The sequence below is a fragment of the Chelon labrosus genome, assembly GCF_963514085.1.
Source record: "Chelon labrosus genome assembly, chromosome: 6".
In the NCBI taxonomy this organism is placed as follows: domain Eukaryota; kingdom Metazoa; phylum Chordata; class Actinopteri; order Mugiliformes; family Mugilidae; genus Chelon; species Chelon labrosus.
In genome coordinates this window covers 684,015-700,737 of record NC_140342.1, presented here as the reverse complement: position 1 = coordinate 700,737, position 16,723 = coordinate 684,015, and the positions used below count along the sequence as shown (strand labels likewise).

The 16,723-nt window shown below is 41.0% G+C and overlaps 1 protein-coding gene across 1 annotated transcript in view; it reads right to left on the bottom strand.

Annotated features, from left to right (window-relative positions):
• cntnap2b (contactin associated protein 2b) overlaps window positions 1-16,723 on the bottom strand; it is a 111,072-nt gene that overhangs the window by 27,556 nt on the left and 66,793 nt on the right. Inside the window, exons 16-18 of the mRNA XM_084546215.1 lie at window positions 15,168-15,295; window positions 13,879-14,049; window positions 10,056-10,274 (exon numbers count right to left, since the gene is read on the bottom strand). Of these exons, the coding sequence (XP_084402341.1) occupies window positions 10,056-10,274; window positions 13,879-14,049; window positions 15,168-15,295 (518 nt within the window). The remainder of the gene's footprint in view (window positions 1-10,055; window positions 10,275-13,878; window positions 14,050-15,167; window positions 15,296-16,723) is intronic.

Here is a 16,723-nt window from a genome sequence, read left to right as displayed (position 1 = left end):
CCCAGGAAATGGAAGGACTCCACAGTGGTGACTGTAGACTCACACAGGATGCTGGGGAGGAGTGGGGCTGTGTTCTTCCTGTAGTCCACGATCATCTCCACTGTCTTGGAAGCGTTCAGCTCCAGGTTGTTACGGCTACACGAAGTCACCAGGCGGTCAATCTCCAGTCTGTAGGCGCTCTCATCTTCACCTGAGATGAGCCCGATGAGGGTGGTGTCATCTGCAAACTTCAGGAGCTTGACAGACTCGTGACTGGAGGTGCAGCTGTTGGTGTACAGGGAGAAGAGCAGAGGTGAAAAGACACAGCCTTGAAGGGAACCCGTGCTGATGGTACGGGAGTCTGAGATGTGTTTTCCCAGTCTCACATGCTGCCTCCTGTCGGACAGATCTACCTGCAGATGCAGTCAGGCACGATCAGCTGGGAGAGTTTGTCCTGCAGCAGACACAGAGACCGTGCTGAAGGCCAAGCTGAAATACACAAGCAGGACCCTGGCATATTTTCTCCTTAAGGTGTGAGAGCACAAGGGGCTCAAAAGACTTCATTACAACCGATGTCAGGGCAACAGGTGGTAGTCATGGATTTCACAGGGGGTTCGTCACACTGTCCCATTGTCTTTCAAAGGGGCAGAAATATTCATTCGGGTTGTCGGCCAGGCGTGAGTCGTTTTGAAGCCCCTACAGACAGAACTTGAGTCATTAGCTGCAAACTGGCTCTGCAGCTTTCCTGTGTACTGTCGTTTAGCTTCCCTCACTGCTTTGCTAAACTTGTACTTTTACTCTTTAAATTTCTCTCTATCTCCATTCCTGCATGTCTTCTCCTTCTCCAACTTGAGGCTGTAAACCAGGGTTTGTCATTATTATAACTCACCCTGGTTGGAATACAGCAGTCCTCACAGAAGCTGATGTATGACGTCACTGCTTCTGTGTTCATCCAAACTGTTTGTTGCCACCTTGAAAGTGTCCCAGTCAGTGCAGTCCAAACATGCCCTTAAGCTCTCCACAGCCTCACTGGTTCACATCTTCGATGTCCTCACAGCAGGTTTACAGAATTTAAGTTTCTGCCTGTATGCTGGAATCTGGTGGATCATGACGTGATCTGCTGGTACAGCTAATAAACTGTTTATATTGAGAGAGATTGTAGGAGAGATTTCCTTTGTTAAAGTCACAGAGGACAATAACTAAGACAGATTGAAGCAGAAATAGAACAGGGCAACATATGCCAAGAAAGACGCAGGGCAGGGCAAACACCAAAAAGCCCACCTGCAGGTGGAGTCAGGCACGGCCAGCTGGGACAGTTTCTCCTGTGGCAGTGACAGAACGACTGCTACAGGATCATCCAGATGGCGAAACGCATCCCGGACAGAGCCAGGCCCCTGTCTCACTTACTTGTCGGCACCCCTATCCATTTCCGACAGGACAATGGATCCTGGAGACCTGCAGGACACACACAGGAGCTACTACATCCAGACAAGTGATGGACAGACTCTCCGACAGAACCACTGGCACCTCAAGGAAAGCAGAGAGACTCCAAGCACTGACAACACCCAGCATGCGAACACCCATGCCAGCCACCACACCCTCAACCTGAGAACCACCTAGAGAGCCAGTCACAGCAGCAACTTAGACTTAGATAAACTTTATTGATCTACAAGTGAAATTGCGTGAAACTGCATGGTCAAGTCTGGCTACACAATCAGATCTGGCCGCATAATCAGGCCAAGATGAGTCCTTGACTTGAATTGTAAAGGGTATAGGCAGATCACTGCCCTAGTATATATGTATATACAAAATATATATAAAAAAAAAATATACCCAATATGAGGTTTGTTGATGTGACCTATTGTAGGCACAAGTGTTGAGTTCACTAAATGAATACCATTCTGTTTTTTTTTTGTAATTAGGGGGAGCGACAGACAGAGATTAAACTAGTGGGAGGGATGGTGGCTCCTATACAGTTTGTCAACCCTGGGCTTAATCTCTGTCAGTGCCATATGCATGTCATTGTCCAAGTGTATCTGTGCTCTATGTGTTGTTTTGAGTAGCTTTAAAGTTGAAAAGCCAGACTCACACAAGTAGGTTGGTGCAAAAGGCATTTCAGTGCCCTGTCAGCCAAGGTGGGATAGTCCTTTCTAACATGTAGCCAGCAGTTAGACAGGGGAAGAGCCTCAAAGTTCAGTTTTAAATAAATTAGTTTGTCATCTCAATCAGCTCCTCCTGTGCCTTTAAGTCCAGACTAGAATCAACACCAGAGGCAAAGGGGTTCCAGTTTAAATGTGTGTTTTCAAGATCAGGGAAATGGTCTTTGAAATATCCTTGGAGGTGCTCCAGGTGGGACTAGATCAATGGAGAGATGGAGCCCAAATCATCACATAACAGCAGCTCCTGATGAAGTACTGGGAACATTTCTGTAACTCCCTCCTGGAGTTTGTTTGACCACAGCATAATCTTTTTGGAAAAAGCATGCACTTTGTCTTGCACCTGCAGTATGTACGTGTCACGCTTTGATTCAGTACATTTAGATGCTGGAAAATGTCTGACATGTATACAAGTTTGCGGATCCAGGTTGCATCTGTGAACCAATCTGCCAGCTGATGCTTTTCAGATGAGAGGAACTCTGCAACCTCCCTCCACAGCTCATAGACACGGTTCAGAACCGCGCGCCGTGACAGCCAGTGCACATTCGAGTGAAGCAGCAGCCCCTCAAAACGGGCGCCCATCTCATTACAAAGCAGGGTATGTGCTGTGTTTCATGGAAAGGGCTTTAATAAAATTCACTACTTCCTCCTGTATCCTCTTGTTGTACCTGATTCAACTCGTTATCCATCCTTTTTGCAACAAGTGCCTCATGGTGGCGCATGCAGTGTGTGGCCACTACATGCAGGGCTTTCCACTTAATGAGAGCGGTCACTCCACTGACCTTCCCAGTCATTGCCGTGGCTCCGTCTGAACACTCCCCCACACAACGTGTCCAGTCCAATCCGTTAGACTCAATGTAATAGTCCAAAACTTGAAAAATGTCTTTCCCAGTGGTTCTTCTTTCAAGTGCTTTACTAAATAGTATTTCCTCCACAACATTTCCTCCTGGGAAATAAATCTAATGTATACAAGCAGTTGGGACTCTTTGGATAAATCCGTGCTCTCATCCTGCTGAAGTGCAAAGTATTCGCTGGCTTTCACCTGCTCCAAAAGCTGAGCAGATACATCCTGGGCCATGTCACTAATCCACTAGCTCACGGTGTTATCAGAGAGTGGGACAGCATCAATTTTTTGGCAGAATCCTCACCAAGCAATTCTTGTTGGACAGTATCTTTGGTAGCTGGCAGAAACAAATCCTCTCCAATTGTGTGAGATTTTTTAGCACGAGCTATGTGGTACAAGGCTAAAAATTATGCCTTCAGGGCCTGCTCGGGGACGGTAGCTTGCTGTGTGAATGCAGCAGACTGCCTGACCAAATGCTCTTCTTTACGTCTGAAGAAGTCTAACATTTTTCAGCCTCTGCCAGATGTTTTTGTATCAAGTGATGCTGAAGTTTCGAAGGTTTTAAACACTCATTTGAGAGGGTCTCCAGACAGAGGACGCATTTCAGGAAATCATGGCCATTTTTCTGTAAGGCTGTAAAGCCATACTTAATGTACGCTGGCTCATATTTTCTGATTTTAGTTGGCCAGGAGTTCTTTTTTTGCAGCAGTATCCTCCAGAGTGGGGGTTTTGGTCTGTTCCTTCGGTCTCTTTCTAGTCAAAAACCTGTCCATTTTGCACTAGCTAGCTTGAGCAGCAAAGCAGCTTCACAAATGGCGCAAACCACCAAGTCTACACAGATTATGAGGTCATGAATGATGTTTTGACTGGCAGCCAATCAGAAAGATGAGCGTAGCAAAAAACATTTTGATACATTATTAATAATTATATTTTATAATAATGATTAAAAAAATAATTAGGAGGTCTATGCAATGACAGTGCAGGATCCCTACTGTTTTTCTTCTGATTTTTATTATTCTTCGCCTTAATTTTCTGCTTAGCTGAAAGTGTCTGCCCAGGACAAACTGCAAGGGCGAAAAGCAACTAACCTGGTAACTTGGTAGAGGTCCTAGCATTTCACTCTGACAAGGTGTTAATACACATGCCTATAATGCGCTATAATAAGCCAATTTATGTTCTGGCTCATATCTCGAGAACCGTGTGCCCTAGAAACAAAATTATTTCTCCCTCTGATTCCTTACATAGCCCCGGTTATAATGGACTAGGTCACGCCCATTTCCGTCTGCCATTTTGAAAAAATTGCACCTCAAAACAAATAAACTAATTTTAGCCCGTTCATCCAATTCTCACCAAACTTGGCATGCATCATTTATGGACAAACGTAACAAAAACTTTTCAAAAAGTTAATCATTACAAAGTTAATGGCTAAGTAATTTTTTAATAACTAATAACTCCAAAGCTACTATTTTGTGAACTATATACCCAAACTTAATCAAACTTCATATCACTGACAATATGACTGTACAAACATCCCAACATTTGTGACCCTTGGTCTCTAGGGGGCGCTACAAAAGCAACATTTCAATATCCCAAAAACTGCAATCGCTAACTTCATGAAATTTGGCATACACAACTAATATTGTGTAGACGTCCATCAAGTTGCGTGACATTACGTCTACAGTGGGCGCTACAGGTGACACGGAAAAATTTCATATGATTTTAAGACATGTAACTTTTAAAGTATTCACCCAATCCTTATGAAACTTAGCAACCGTCATGATAATATGCTTGCGTACAATCATGACAAGTTTCATGAAACTCGGCCGGTAGGGGGCGATACAATGACTACATGTTTATATATCACAAATCACCACAGTAAGCTGCTTGCAATTTGCCTATGATAATCTGTGGATGACTCCTTATAAGCTCACCAAGTTTCGTCCAATACAGTACGGTCTATAGGGGGCACTACTGGTGACTCATGCCTCTGCGTCCCGCTCGGGAACAACTTCCGTACGGCATGGACAGAATACAAGCAGATACCAGTGTCCATTACAGTTTAGTGTAAATTTAGTTCAGCCAGTAGTAGCCAGACACATCACTAATGTCTCGCCACTTCTAAGCATTGGCCAAACTGACTCTATTTTCCCAGGGTTATGGGCAGCCCCATCTTGTGACTTTGAAGCCAGAGTCTGCTAGTACGGTCCAAGAGTGGAGCCATGCTGCGATATGGATGACTCGACCACACTTCCAGCAGACTCACTCACATTTTCAATTAATACTAGTTGGGCTGTGGGACATGGCTGAAAAATGATAATTATTGATTCGGTTTTTAACTTATTCTACCCAGACTTCTCAACTGTGCTGAGCGGGAGCATGTCCTTCGCTAAATGATACGTCACTGCATCAGTTATTTTTTTATAACGCTTTGATGTTTTGATCAATTGATCAGAGGTTGTCAGAGTCTTTTTCATTGTCTGTCATTTTGACTGACAGGGTCATAAATATCCTGTCATAACCCATTTTTACCCGCCACTTTAATTTTTTTTAATATGATAACAATGACATCTTCGGGGCGGCTGTGGATCAGTAGGTAGAGTGGGTTGTCCACGAACCAGAGGGTTAGCAGGTTCGATCCCCGGAACGTGCCACATGCTGAAGTGTCCTTGAGCAAGACACTGAACCCCCAGTTGCTCTCAGTGCGTGGCACTGGTGTGTGAATGTGTGTGTGCTTGTGTGAGGGAATGGGTAGATGTGTCTGTGACTGTAAAGCGCTTTGAGTACCAATAAAAACAAGGCCATTTACCATCTTCTATAGCATTTAATTTACATTCATTTTTAATTAATATTCAGTAGCGGTGGAAAAAAGATTTGGCTCATATCACCGGCCATCAAAGACGACTCAAGAATCATGAATCTAGATAAACGAAACTTAACCAGCTCTTACACTATTAATCAAAAGGGACAAGAGCCAATTAATATGCTCACTCGCCACCAAGATGGCAGACAACATCGGTACAACTCTTGTCTGACTTAAAATAAAAAACTCAAAATATTACAAAACTGGTGTCATGACCTTTCCTTTTTTATCTACAATTTCCTCTCGTACTGTCACACTCATATTCTCCTTCACTCCACGACTGTTTTTTTGTTTTGTTTTTTGTTGTTGATGCCACCAACCTGGCATAGCTGGGCCGTGATAGGTCGAGAGGCTAAAGCCCTTCCTCTGCCTACATCCCCCAGAATGACTTGCAGTTCTGGCTCGGGGTTTTCTTCCTATTTTTCTCTAACAGAGTCCAAGTGAAATTATAGAACATTCTATCAAATATATTTTCTATTGATATTGACCACGTGTCTATCGCGATAGATATCGTTATCGTTTTATTGCCCAGCCCTAAATACTACACTCTGCATTGCCCTCCACCAGTTACAAAGAAACGTTGGATTGTACACTTCCTATTTTTCTCTAATGGAGTTCAAGTGAAATTATCGAACATTCTATCAAATATATTTTCTATTGATATTGACCACGTGTCTATCACTTTACGGAGCAGTTGGCATGGCAAATGGTAGTCACCATTATGTCACATCCTGTTTCTATAGCGTCAAATTACTAATCAAACTGAAACTTATCCAAAAAATTGCCGCTTGAACATGCATCAACATTATATTAACTATATAAAATAACAGAAACCATCCTTGACCCCAGTCACCCAACCTAGAAGCGTCCTGACAGTTCAATTCTTCATTTTCAAACAGTCATCAGGGCTTAAAGAAAAGAAAAAAAAAAACTCCTGAGCCTGAACTTTTTTCCGGGGGATGGGGGCGCAGTGGGTCCTACGCATACACTAGGCAATTTTACAAACAACTTTTTGGCATTGTGCTAAACAGGGTACAAGATGATCTACAATCTAAAATATGATTTTTCGAAATTAAAGGTCTGTGAAAATGGACAGAAGAGCTTTAACCAGCTTACACAGAGTGGGATACCTCACACCTCTCTCTAGATTTTTCAGAGATGCAACACGGCGCCACCAGTGATCTAAATGATTTTTAGAAATTAAAGGTCCTAATGTTATAAGAGCATGTGAAACTCTGTCAGGCTAATTAATTTCAGGAATTATTCAGTTAGCAACCATTTCAATCAGTAAAGGACAATTTATATATAAAAAAACATTTATAATCAGTTACAGTGCAACAGTGAACTGTAGTGAACTGAACAACTGTCCAGTAGAATACTGGTTTCTTGTTTCCACTCACGACCATAACACTGCAGGACATCTCTGAGTTCCAGCATAAGTGCTGAAGCATTGCTGATATTAACTTTCCTGCTTGCAAGATGTTGTGTTATTACTCTGACAGCATCAACATTAAAAAAGTGAACCAGTACATTAAGAAATTTGTCTATGCTCTATAGTGGCTCTGGGTTACCTTGGGTGTTCATATAATTGGCATGCTGATTTGAAACAGACAGTTTTGTCAAGGCATTTTTATCAACAGCTATTTTTTTTACACCGATCTACAAGCAGTTTAGGTGATCGTCAGTGATAAATCGTGTTCTGCAATGAACGAGCACATATGTATTTTCAAGTCACAAACACGATCAGTCATTGACGCCGGTACGTCAGCTGTGGATGTTGCTCTTGGCAAACGACTTGTGTGTTGGATGGTGCGAACAGCTGCTCTGTGACCGTTGTGAGGCCGTAGAAGTTTTTTAGTAGCGTAAATTAGCTTCTTTGAGCACAGCACACAGAAACAAGCACCTGGCTCTCTTAATTTCTGGCACCAGCTTTGGCGTCTCTGCCCCTTTCTTCTATCATTGCCCAGTGCCATTTATTTTTAAGTTCTTTATCAGGACGTCTTCCCCTGGCTTCATGAATTTATTCTCCGTCTTTCGACTTTGGTGAAACTGCGTTGTCTCTGCTATGTTCAAGACAACTTGGAAGTAACCGACAAGTCATAACGTTCAAGCTACAGGTTAGGTAAGTTTTGGATATTTTCACTATTTGCTGAACAATAAAAACATATGCAGCAGCAATTTATGCTTATTTTGGACGAAGACGGAGTTTGACGCTGTTCAATTAATTTTTCACAACTCAGAGCTCATTTTATGCCCAAGTCATGATCAACTGCTTCTGGATCTCAATTAAGATTTTACAGGACCCGCCCCCACCCTACTTATGATTGGCTAGTAATATTAGTTTGGTTAGGAGCGAAAGCTGGTTTCCTCTCATTCCGTTGGTCAGCAAACTCAACTGACTCAAACCTGACAATAACCCGCATCAACTAGTTTGTTTTTTTTGTTTTTTTCAAATTGCAGTCAAACGCCTCACGCTGGAGATCCGGCATGGTGCCGGAATACTCTAAACCCTGAGTCATAAAACCCTTTACTTCATAGGTTTGCAGGCCGGATACAATTGGGCCTTGAGTTTGACATGTCTGCAAGAATAAAACTTTACACAGACAAATAAGATATGTTAAGCCTTAACAGTTAAAGGAGAACTCCGGCGCAAAAATGAACCAGGCAGGCGCCATCTTGGGGAAACTGAACTCTCTTCGTTCAGTGCTTCTCTATGCTCTCAGGGCTTTCTTCCGGCAACAGACAGTTCAGTTTCCCCAAGATGGCGCCCGCCTGGATATGCAAGCCAGACATGAAAGGTACTGTGTTCCTTTTTTAATAAACTGCCTGTATACTTGCAAAGTTCTCAATGCTTCGGTTTACATGTAGAGACCCTAGTCATGCTACCGTGTAAGTGTGGTGATATTGTGAGCCTTGTTAGTGGTATAGAAATAGCGATTTCTTTTTATGTGTAAGTGTGCCCCGAAGGCTAGCGTTATACGCTAATTAGCGGTTTGCAGGAAAACTGGTCACATTTGACTAATAAAACAAATGCATGAAAACAAATACCAGAGAACGGTCGAACTCGGTACACGTGTTATTAACCCCAGGTTCATTTTGCGCCGGAGTTCTCCTTTAGGTAATGCAGATGTTTTGTTCATGGGGATAATTCTTATTGAAGACTGTAAGGTTATATTGCATTAGTTTTAGCAATGCGTATGTGATAATCAGAGGACTGAGTGAAGTCTGTATTAATAAATGTTACATTACTTTACAAATTTTCTCCTGAAAGACTAATATATCAACGATCATAAATCGTCGGTTTCTGGAGAGAACTACTTGTAAAATTTCAGTTTTATACAGAATATTAATACAAATATTTACATTTTGGTTCCTTGATTGTCACAGTTTACCATTTAACTTTGACGACTAATATTTCAACATCTAGAAAAACGTTATGCCTGGATCCATGCTGTAACGCGATATTAATATTTTAATATTACTGAACACAGCTCAAAACTTTTCATCAGCCATATCAAGTCTGTCATTAACACTGTTACTGTTGAGAATAGAATTGTATTATTTACTACCACTGCATGGGAAGAGTTAAAGCTATTATAATATGAAATGCAATAGCATGTGTATGTACTGTATGCATGTCCCAATGCATGTATTGAGTTCCCATATACAACACACTCCTGATCCAGGTGCTTCATTAGTCAGGTCCTAGGCTCTGGTTCTGAACTTTGGTGCACTCATACATGTCTTCAGCTCATAAAATCAGAAAGGTATTTACTTTATATCCAGATGTTTGAAGACATTGGTGAAGCCAGTCATAAAGTCATCAATATTTTATACTGTACAGATATAACTATATTAAATGTTGAAGATACATTAATTGTGGTTATATTAACATAGTGTATGTTCAGAAGTGTTTTTAAACACTGCCACACAGTTTCATCAATATAGTGTTAAGACAAATGTCAAGGGAGCCATCAGGATCATCCCAGAAATATACCAGTTGAGCTCTTTAAAGTCAATGGACTGTCAAAGTAACAAATGAAGACAGTCTTTTTCGCAGAATAATTTTCCTTCCTTCCTAACACATAAGTCTCCACCTAAGAAGAAAACGCATCATCACAGTGGGCAACTGCAGAGAACACTACAATCTATTGTGTGTATGCGTATGTGTGCGTATGTGTGCGTATGTATGCGTATTTGTGTTTACGGGACTTACCAACAAACAGATCACTGTAGAACTCTAGTTTTGTATGTCCCTGGGGGAGGGTAGGTCTTTCTTCTCTGTACTGTCCATTAAGCTGCAAAACTGCCTCTTTGATGTTCTTCTCAGCCTCCACACGATGCCATTTTCCATTGTTCAGAGGCACCGGTGAGCGAACACTGAGCTCCATTAGCTCACTGCCCATGTTGAAAGAGAATACCACCACTGAGCTTCCTGGGAGAGCGGGGAGAAAATTCACATTTTTAGATTTTCCATTTTCATTTCTGCTTCTCAAAACTTGAAGGAGTCTGCACCCAGAAAACACACTAAACATAAGAAGAATAAAAAGTGTCAGTCTCCTTGTACAAATGTGAACGGACATGAACATTACTAAAAATAGCTAAACTAATAACAATGGTAGGGTTCAGATTCTTAACAGTATTCTCAATTTAAATACAAACAGAAAACCTATTGTTCTTGTTTCCAACACTAAACAAACAAATGCAATCAAATAAATAATGTCCTATATAATGCTGGAAATAACTGGTTATAATTGTTACCATAAAAAAGAGGTGTTAAGGAAAAGGTGAATATATAATAATGCATGTTAACAGTACTATTTTAAGATGTGAAATTAAACTAGGACAACAACTGGAATGTTTTGCCATACAAATGACCTTTTCCCATCAAATGTCTTTTCATTACATGAAATAGTTAAAAACATTTTGAAGTAATGTTGAAGAGGTTTAATCACATAATAGCTCATCGTATGGAACTATACAGAATGTCCTTGGTAATTTCAAAGTAAACTTCATTCATTCTTCTGTAACCACTTGTTCCTGTGAAGGGTCGCAGGGTCTGCTGGAGCCTATCCCAGGTGTCATCGGGCGAGAGGCACGGTACACCCTGGACAAGTCGCCAGTCTATCGCAGGGCTAACACAAAGAGACAGACAACCATTCATACTCATATTCACACCTACGGCCAATTTAGAATCACCAATTAACCTAATGAGCATGTCTTTGGATGGTGGGAGGAAGCCGGAGTACCCGGAGAGAACCCACACAGTGAGAACATGCAAACTCCACACAGAAAGGTCCAGTCGTCCCATGGATTCAAACCCAGGACCTTCTTGGTGTGAGGCATCAGTGCTAACCACTACTGTGCCGTCTTCAAAGTAAACTTGTTGGACAAAAGAAAGAAAGAAAGACTCAAAAACATCCACAGTTAATCTGAAATAAATAGCATTTCTCCAAGAAGAATTACCAGAAACTCTCAAGACTCAGACTGATTAAATTTTGTCAAAGTAAGTCTTGGAAAACAAAACCCAGGAAAAATGAACTAAATTCTAAGAAGGGGTTAATGAAAAGAGAGATCATGCACTAAACATCTCTTTAAAATAGAAAACACTGACACTATAACTTTTTGTCTGTGCGGTCAAAGAAATGTTAAATAGAAATTGAAGATATTAGGGGTAAAAGCTAAAAAAGAACTTGAAGACAAATCATTTGGTCAACCTTTAACCTGGAATAGACAGCTCTGTTAACCTCTTAAGCCACTGAACCCCAATTTGTGGTCCACAGAAGCCAAATGTCTGACCTGTGTATTGTCATAATATGTGAAATAATAATGTGCAACATGTATAATAAAATGTGCACTGCTTTGCTGTGGTTGTGCTTTGACCCATGGCGTACACTTTACCAACGGCACACAGCCATATAACGTGCACTCGCTTTATAATACATATTGTACTGCAGCCACGTATGTTCCTTAACTAGCTTAGCCACCTGTCGACCAATCAATATCCGCAAGTCACCACCATGGCCTGCATGAAAAGATGCAAAGTTGACCAGGAAAACCTCTAGTTCAAATCTGACTGGACTGATTAGTTTTTGTTTGATTGTACTGGACCATGTTAATGCTAAGCTGACTTGCTTGATATGCATACAGACCGTAGCTGGGTATTGAAAGAAATGTCAATACCTTTGGAGTATGGGTGCTTTGTGGTATTTGTAACCATTGAGCACATAATAGAATCCATAAAGATATTGATATTTCCTCAATATCGGTGTTTTTTATGTGCAACTAAGTTACTGTGACCAAACAATTTCCCTTGTGGATCAATAAAGTTTATCTAAGTCAAAGTCTAATATGGCTGTTGTGCACATATGTAATTCCCCAAGGAAACTAGTCACCGAGGCAGGTTAGATATCAATGCAAAGGTAACTTTCAGTACAAGATGGCTTGTTATCTGTGGTATCATTAGCCTACTAGATAGCGCCCATGGCCCAGGACCATGTATAAAATTGAGACACAGGACTTAGTCCTTATGGTGCGTATTTGATATTGGATATGCTTAAAAGGACCACAAAAAGTAAAAATAGGGGTGGGACTTTAACACGTTAATTACGATTAATTAATTACAAAAATTTAACACGTAAAAAAAAAAAAAAAACGCATTTAATCACACTTTGCATTCCAAACACGATTTCCTGGTACACCGATTACACTGATGCACACGTCAGAGCTCGGCTAACGGCTATCAAAATGGAGGAATCGTTGCAAGACCTGATGGAAGTCTTGATAGAAGCAGAGTTTTGTGAAAATTGTGCAAATAAATAAATAAATAAATAAGAGCTTGCAAACCACTGGAGCACCTTAACCCTACGGTGCCATCTAAATGCAATGTCGCAGTGAGCACAGAAACCAACAGAGTCATCGAGGTCATGGGTTAGCAGGTCAATCTCGTTCATTTCACCAATATTTTGTTACGATATGCTAGTGCTATTCCCCGTTGAGTCCGGATGATGATAACAGGTAACACTGGACTCAATGGGGAATAGCACTTGCCAGGAGCTGTCGATTTATAAAGCATTTTACTGTAAAACACCTCAGTTGGCTTAAGTGTTGTACACAAAAGTTGAAAACACACAAAATAATTAAAGCATATAATAGAACTAGGAAATAAGGAATAAACATAAGAACCGACATGTCAAACTGAGTTACATGCCAAAGAGAAAAAATGTGTTTTAAGAGAGGGAGTGAGTCAGCCTGCCTGATGTACAAAGGCAAGTCATTCCATAGTTTTGGGGCAGTGAAAAAGCATGGTTACCTCTAAGCTTCCTCTCTGTCTTTGGAGCCACTAACAATGACTCATCTGCCGATCTGAGAGAACGAGAGGGAGTGTATGGCTGGAGTGTATATACTGCGGGTCAGTGGGGCATGAAAACATTTAAAATAAAATGAATATGAAAGCAAACTGGGAGCCAATGAATTGCTGCCATTATTGGGGTGATGTGCTCTTGTTTTTTGGCACCAATTACAAGCTGAACAGCAGTGTCTTGAACCAGTCAAGCAAGTGACGTCTGGCTAAGCCCAACATAAAGGGAATTGCAGTAGTCTAAGAGAGTTGTGATAAAAGCATGGATTAAAATCTCAAAGTGATGCAGAGAAATAAATGGTTTCACTTTGGCCAGTTGTCTCAGCTGAAAAAAGCTGGACTTGACCATCTGTGTATAAAGATCACTGTCCAGAGGCCTTTCTAGACCATATCCAATTTGTTTAAACATGACTTCTTTACAAGAAGGGAATAAAGAGACTGTCATTTTAACAAAATTGATTGACTTTATTGCACAGCCTGTTCTGTTGGAGAGATGGCAGTGCAATCCAACACTTCTCATTGGTTTTACCTTTCCTACTCTTGAACAACAAAGCTGTCTACTTATCATAGTGATGTAGGACAATTGTGGTTGCTGGGGGACTTCCCATGAACTGAGCATTGAGCACTTATATATACATACAGTATATGCAAGTTGTGTACTGTACACATATAGACACACCTCTAAGTTCGATGTGAAGGAAGTCAGTGGTTCCCCGGTTCTCAAGAAAGACTCCATGAGTGGAAGATGTCTTAAAGTAGAAGGAGATATCAGTGCTGGTTTCTCCTCTGAAGGAATGGAAGTGGAGGCAGGAGCCAGGGCTTGAAAACGTGGCTGCATTCCAGTAGTTCCCTTCAGAAACAGTAGAAGGATACGGAATCAATTATTAATATTTATCTGATGACATCACATATATGAGAGAGGGAAACACTAAATGATCGCAAGCGATCACAAACGGGTCCATGCCAGTAGTGCCCCCTATAGACCGTATTGCCCATTTCACGAACCTTGCCATGATTGTACGCAAACATAATGACGGTTGTTAAGTTTCATAAGGATTGGGTGAACACCTTAAGTTATAGGCCTTAAAGTCATATGAAATGTTTCCGTGTCACCTGTAGCGCCCCCTGTGGACGTAATGTCACGCAACTTGATGGGCGTCTACAAAATATGTTACAGATTGTGTATGCCAAATTCCATGAAGTTAGCTATTGCAGTTTTTGAAATACTGAAATGTTGCTTTTGTAGCGCCCCCTCTCTAGGGGGCGCTACAAAAGCACCCTTGGTCTCCACCAAGGGTCACAAAAGTAGGGGTGCTTGTACAGAATCATGTTATTATCAATGATCAGAAATCACAAAATATTAGCTTTTGAGTCATACTGTTGCCACGCCATAAAAATTAGCCATAATTAGCCATTAACTTTGTAATTAATAACCCTGCTAAGTTCTTTTGAGAACTTTTCATTATTGTTGTCCATAAATACTACACGGTAAATTTAGTGAGAATTGGATGAACGGGCTCGGAGGAGTTGATTTTGCTTCGAGGTGCAATTTTTTCAAAACGGCGTAAAAAAAAAAATAATATAATAATAATAATAAACTGCAGGCAGAAATGGACGTGGCATAGTCCATTCGAACCTGGGCTATGTAAGGAATCAGAGGGAGAAAGAATTTTGTTTCTAGGGCACATGGTTCTCAAGATATGAGCCAACATGTAAATTGACTTATTATAGTGCCACCTAGCTGCAGGCGTGTGTATTGACACCTTGGCAGTGACATGCTAGGACTTCTACCAAGTTACCGGGTTTAATGCCTTTCGCCCTTGCAGTTTGTCCTGGGCAGACACTTTTAGCTAAGCAGAAAATTAAGGCTAAGGTGAAGAATAAAAACCGCAACAAAATCAAAAGGGATCCTGTAACTTCGTTTGCATGAACCCCTAATAAAGGGGAAAGTCAGTCAGAAGCACTCACGGTCCCCTTGGCACTTCAGCGGCCCTATTGTCAGTTTGGCCTCAGATCCAGCTCTGCGTGTGTCACCAACCACAACCTGACTGACTGGCAAATGGTCTTTGTAGACCAACAGGCCGGCGTCCTCTCTCCTGTACATGTACATGAATGAACACAGACACACACACACGCATTTTCATAGCAGAAATAAAAACATACAAGTTAGGCTCATGTTACACTATCCAATATTCGAAGAGTTTAGATTGAGTGTTTTAATAAATCATGTGATTTTACAAACCTGTAACTTTACTGACTGACATTAGTGATTAGATAAATTAAATGTATGTTGCTGTGTGTAACAGATGCAGCAACACCAGTACACAGATTTTCACTCTTACAACTCAGAGTTAAGTGAACACAGCTAACATTTTAAGCCACATCAGTAAACTGTGCATATAAGAGCTATTGTTTGTAAATGTAGAACAGAATCAAGAGCAGTAAGGAGTGTTCTTCAGGAATGACAGCGAGCATAGTCACTTCAGCAATTTATGAAAAACTTGGAATAATACCTTTTGTTCACTTCACTCAATGCAGCGATCAAAAGAAGCACAATCCTATCTAGAGCTTTATTCAGTCATTAAGCTCCTCCCTGATAGATTTAAAAGCAAGGTCTGAATATCAAAGTGAAGTTGGTGCACTCAGCGTAATTTTATCCAGAACTATTGACCACAGGCTAAACACAACAATCTGCAGTCACATCATTAATTGTGTTAATAATAATAATAATTGCGTTGTGTGTATGTTTTTTTGTTTTTTGAGTAAACAAGAAAAAACTCTCCTTATGCAAATGAACCCCTTTTGAGTAGATGGTCCATAATGTGACCCAGTACACGTTGGCCCCGTTCAGATCTGAATTAACATCTGTCCTGAGGAATCTGAACAGCAGACCAGAATGTGACCAGCTTAAAGTACAGGTGTGAACAGACCCAGGAATCACTGAGGTCTCATTTAAAAGATATGACCTCTGACCACATTTGGAGGTGGTCTGGGTAGCATTTGTAGATAGATAGATAGGTTTTATTTGTCACATGTACAGTTATACATAGTACAATGCACAGTGAAATGTATTGTCTGCATTTATCTGCATTTTTGGGTCTACCACTTGACTTTTTTTCCCCATAACCCTCAGGATCTTTTAAGAAGTTTAAAATGACTGTCTTACTGCGTCCAGCCTCAGCAGCAATGGCACGCTGCGAGAGGCCTTGCTGCTGCAGCTCAACAAGCCGACCGCATTCAAAGAGAGAAAGCTTTTTTGCCTTTGCCAACAGGAGGTCATGACAGTGTGGGTACCTGGCAGAAAATGGCACTGAATCCACATTTTTGCGAAGATTTGGGCTTTTAAAGGCTGTGGTCTTAAACTTTTGATCAGCTGATGAACAGCCTATTTCAGTTTAATGGTTGTTTGCAATAAATTTCTTACTCAAATTTGTTTCTTGTCTCACTCCCATTTCTTCTTTTTGCATTTTGAAGCACTACTTAGAACCTTCTTAAGATCCAACAGTGCAAAATGTAAATTCTTG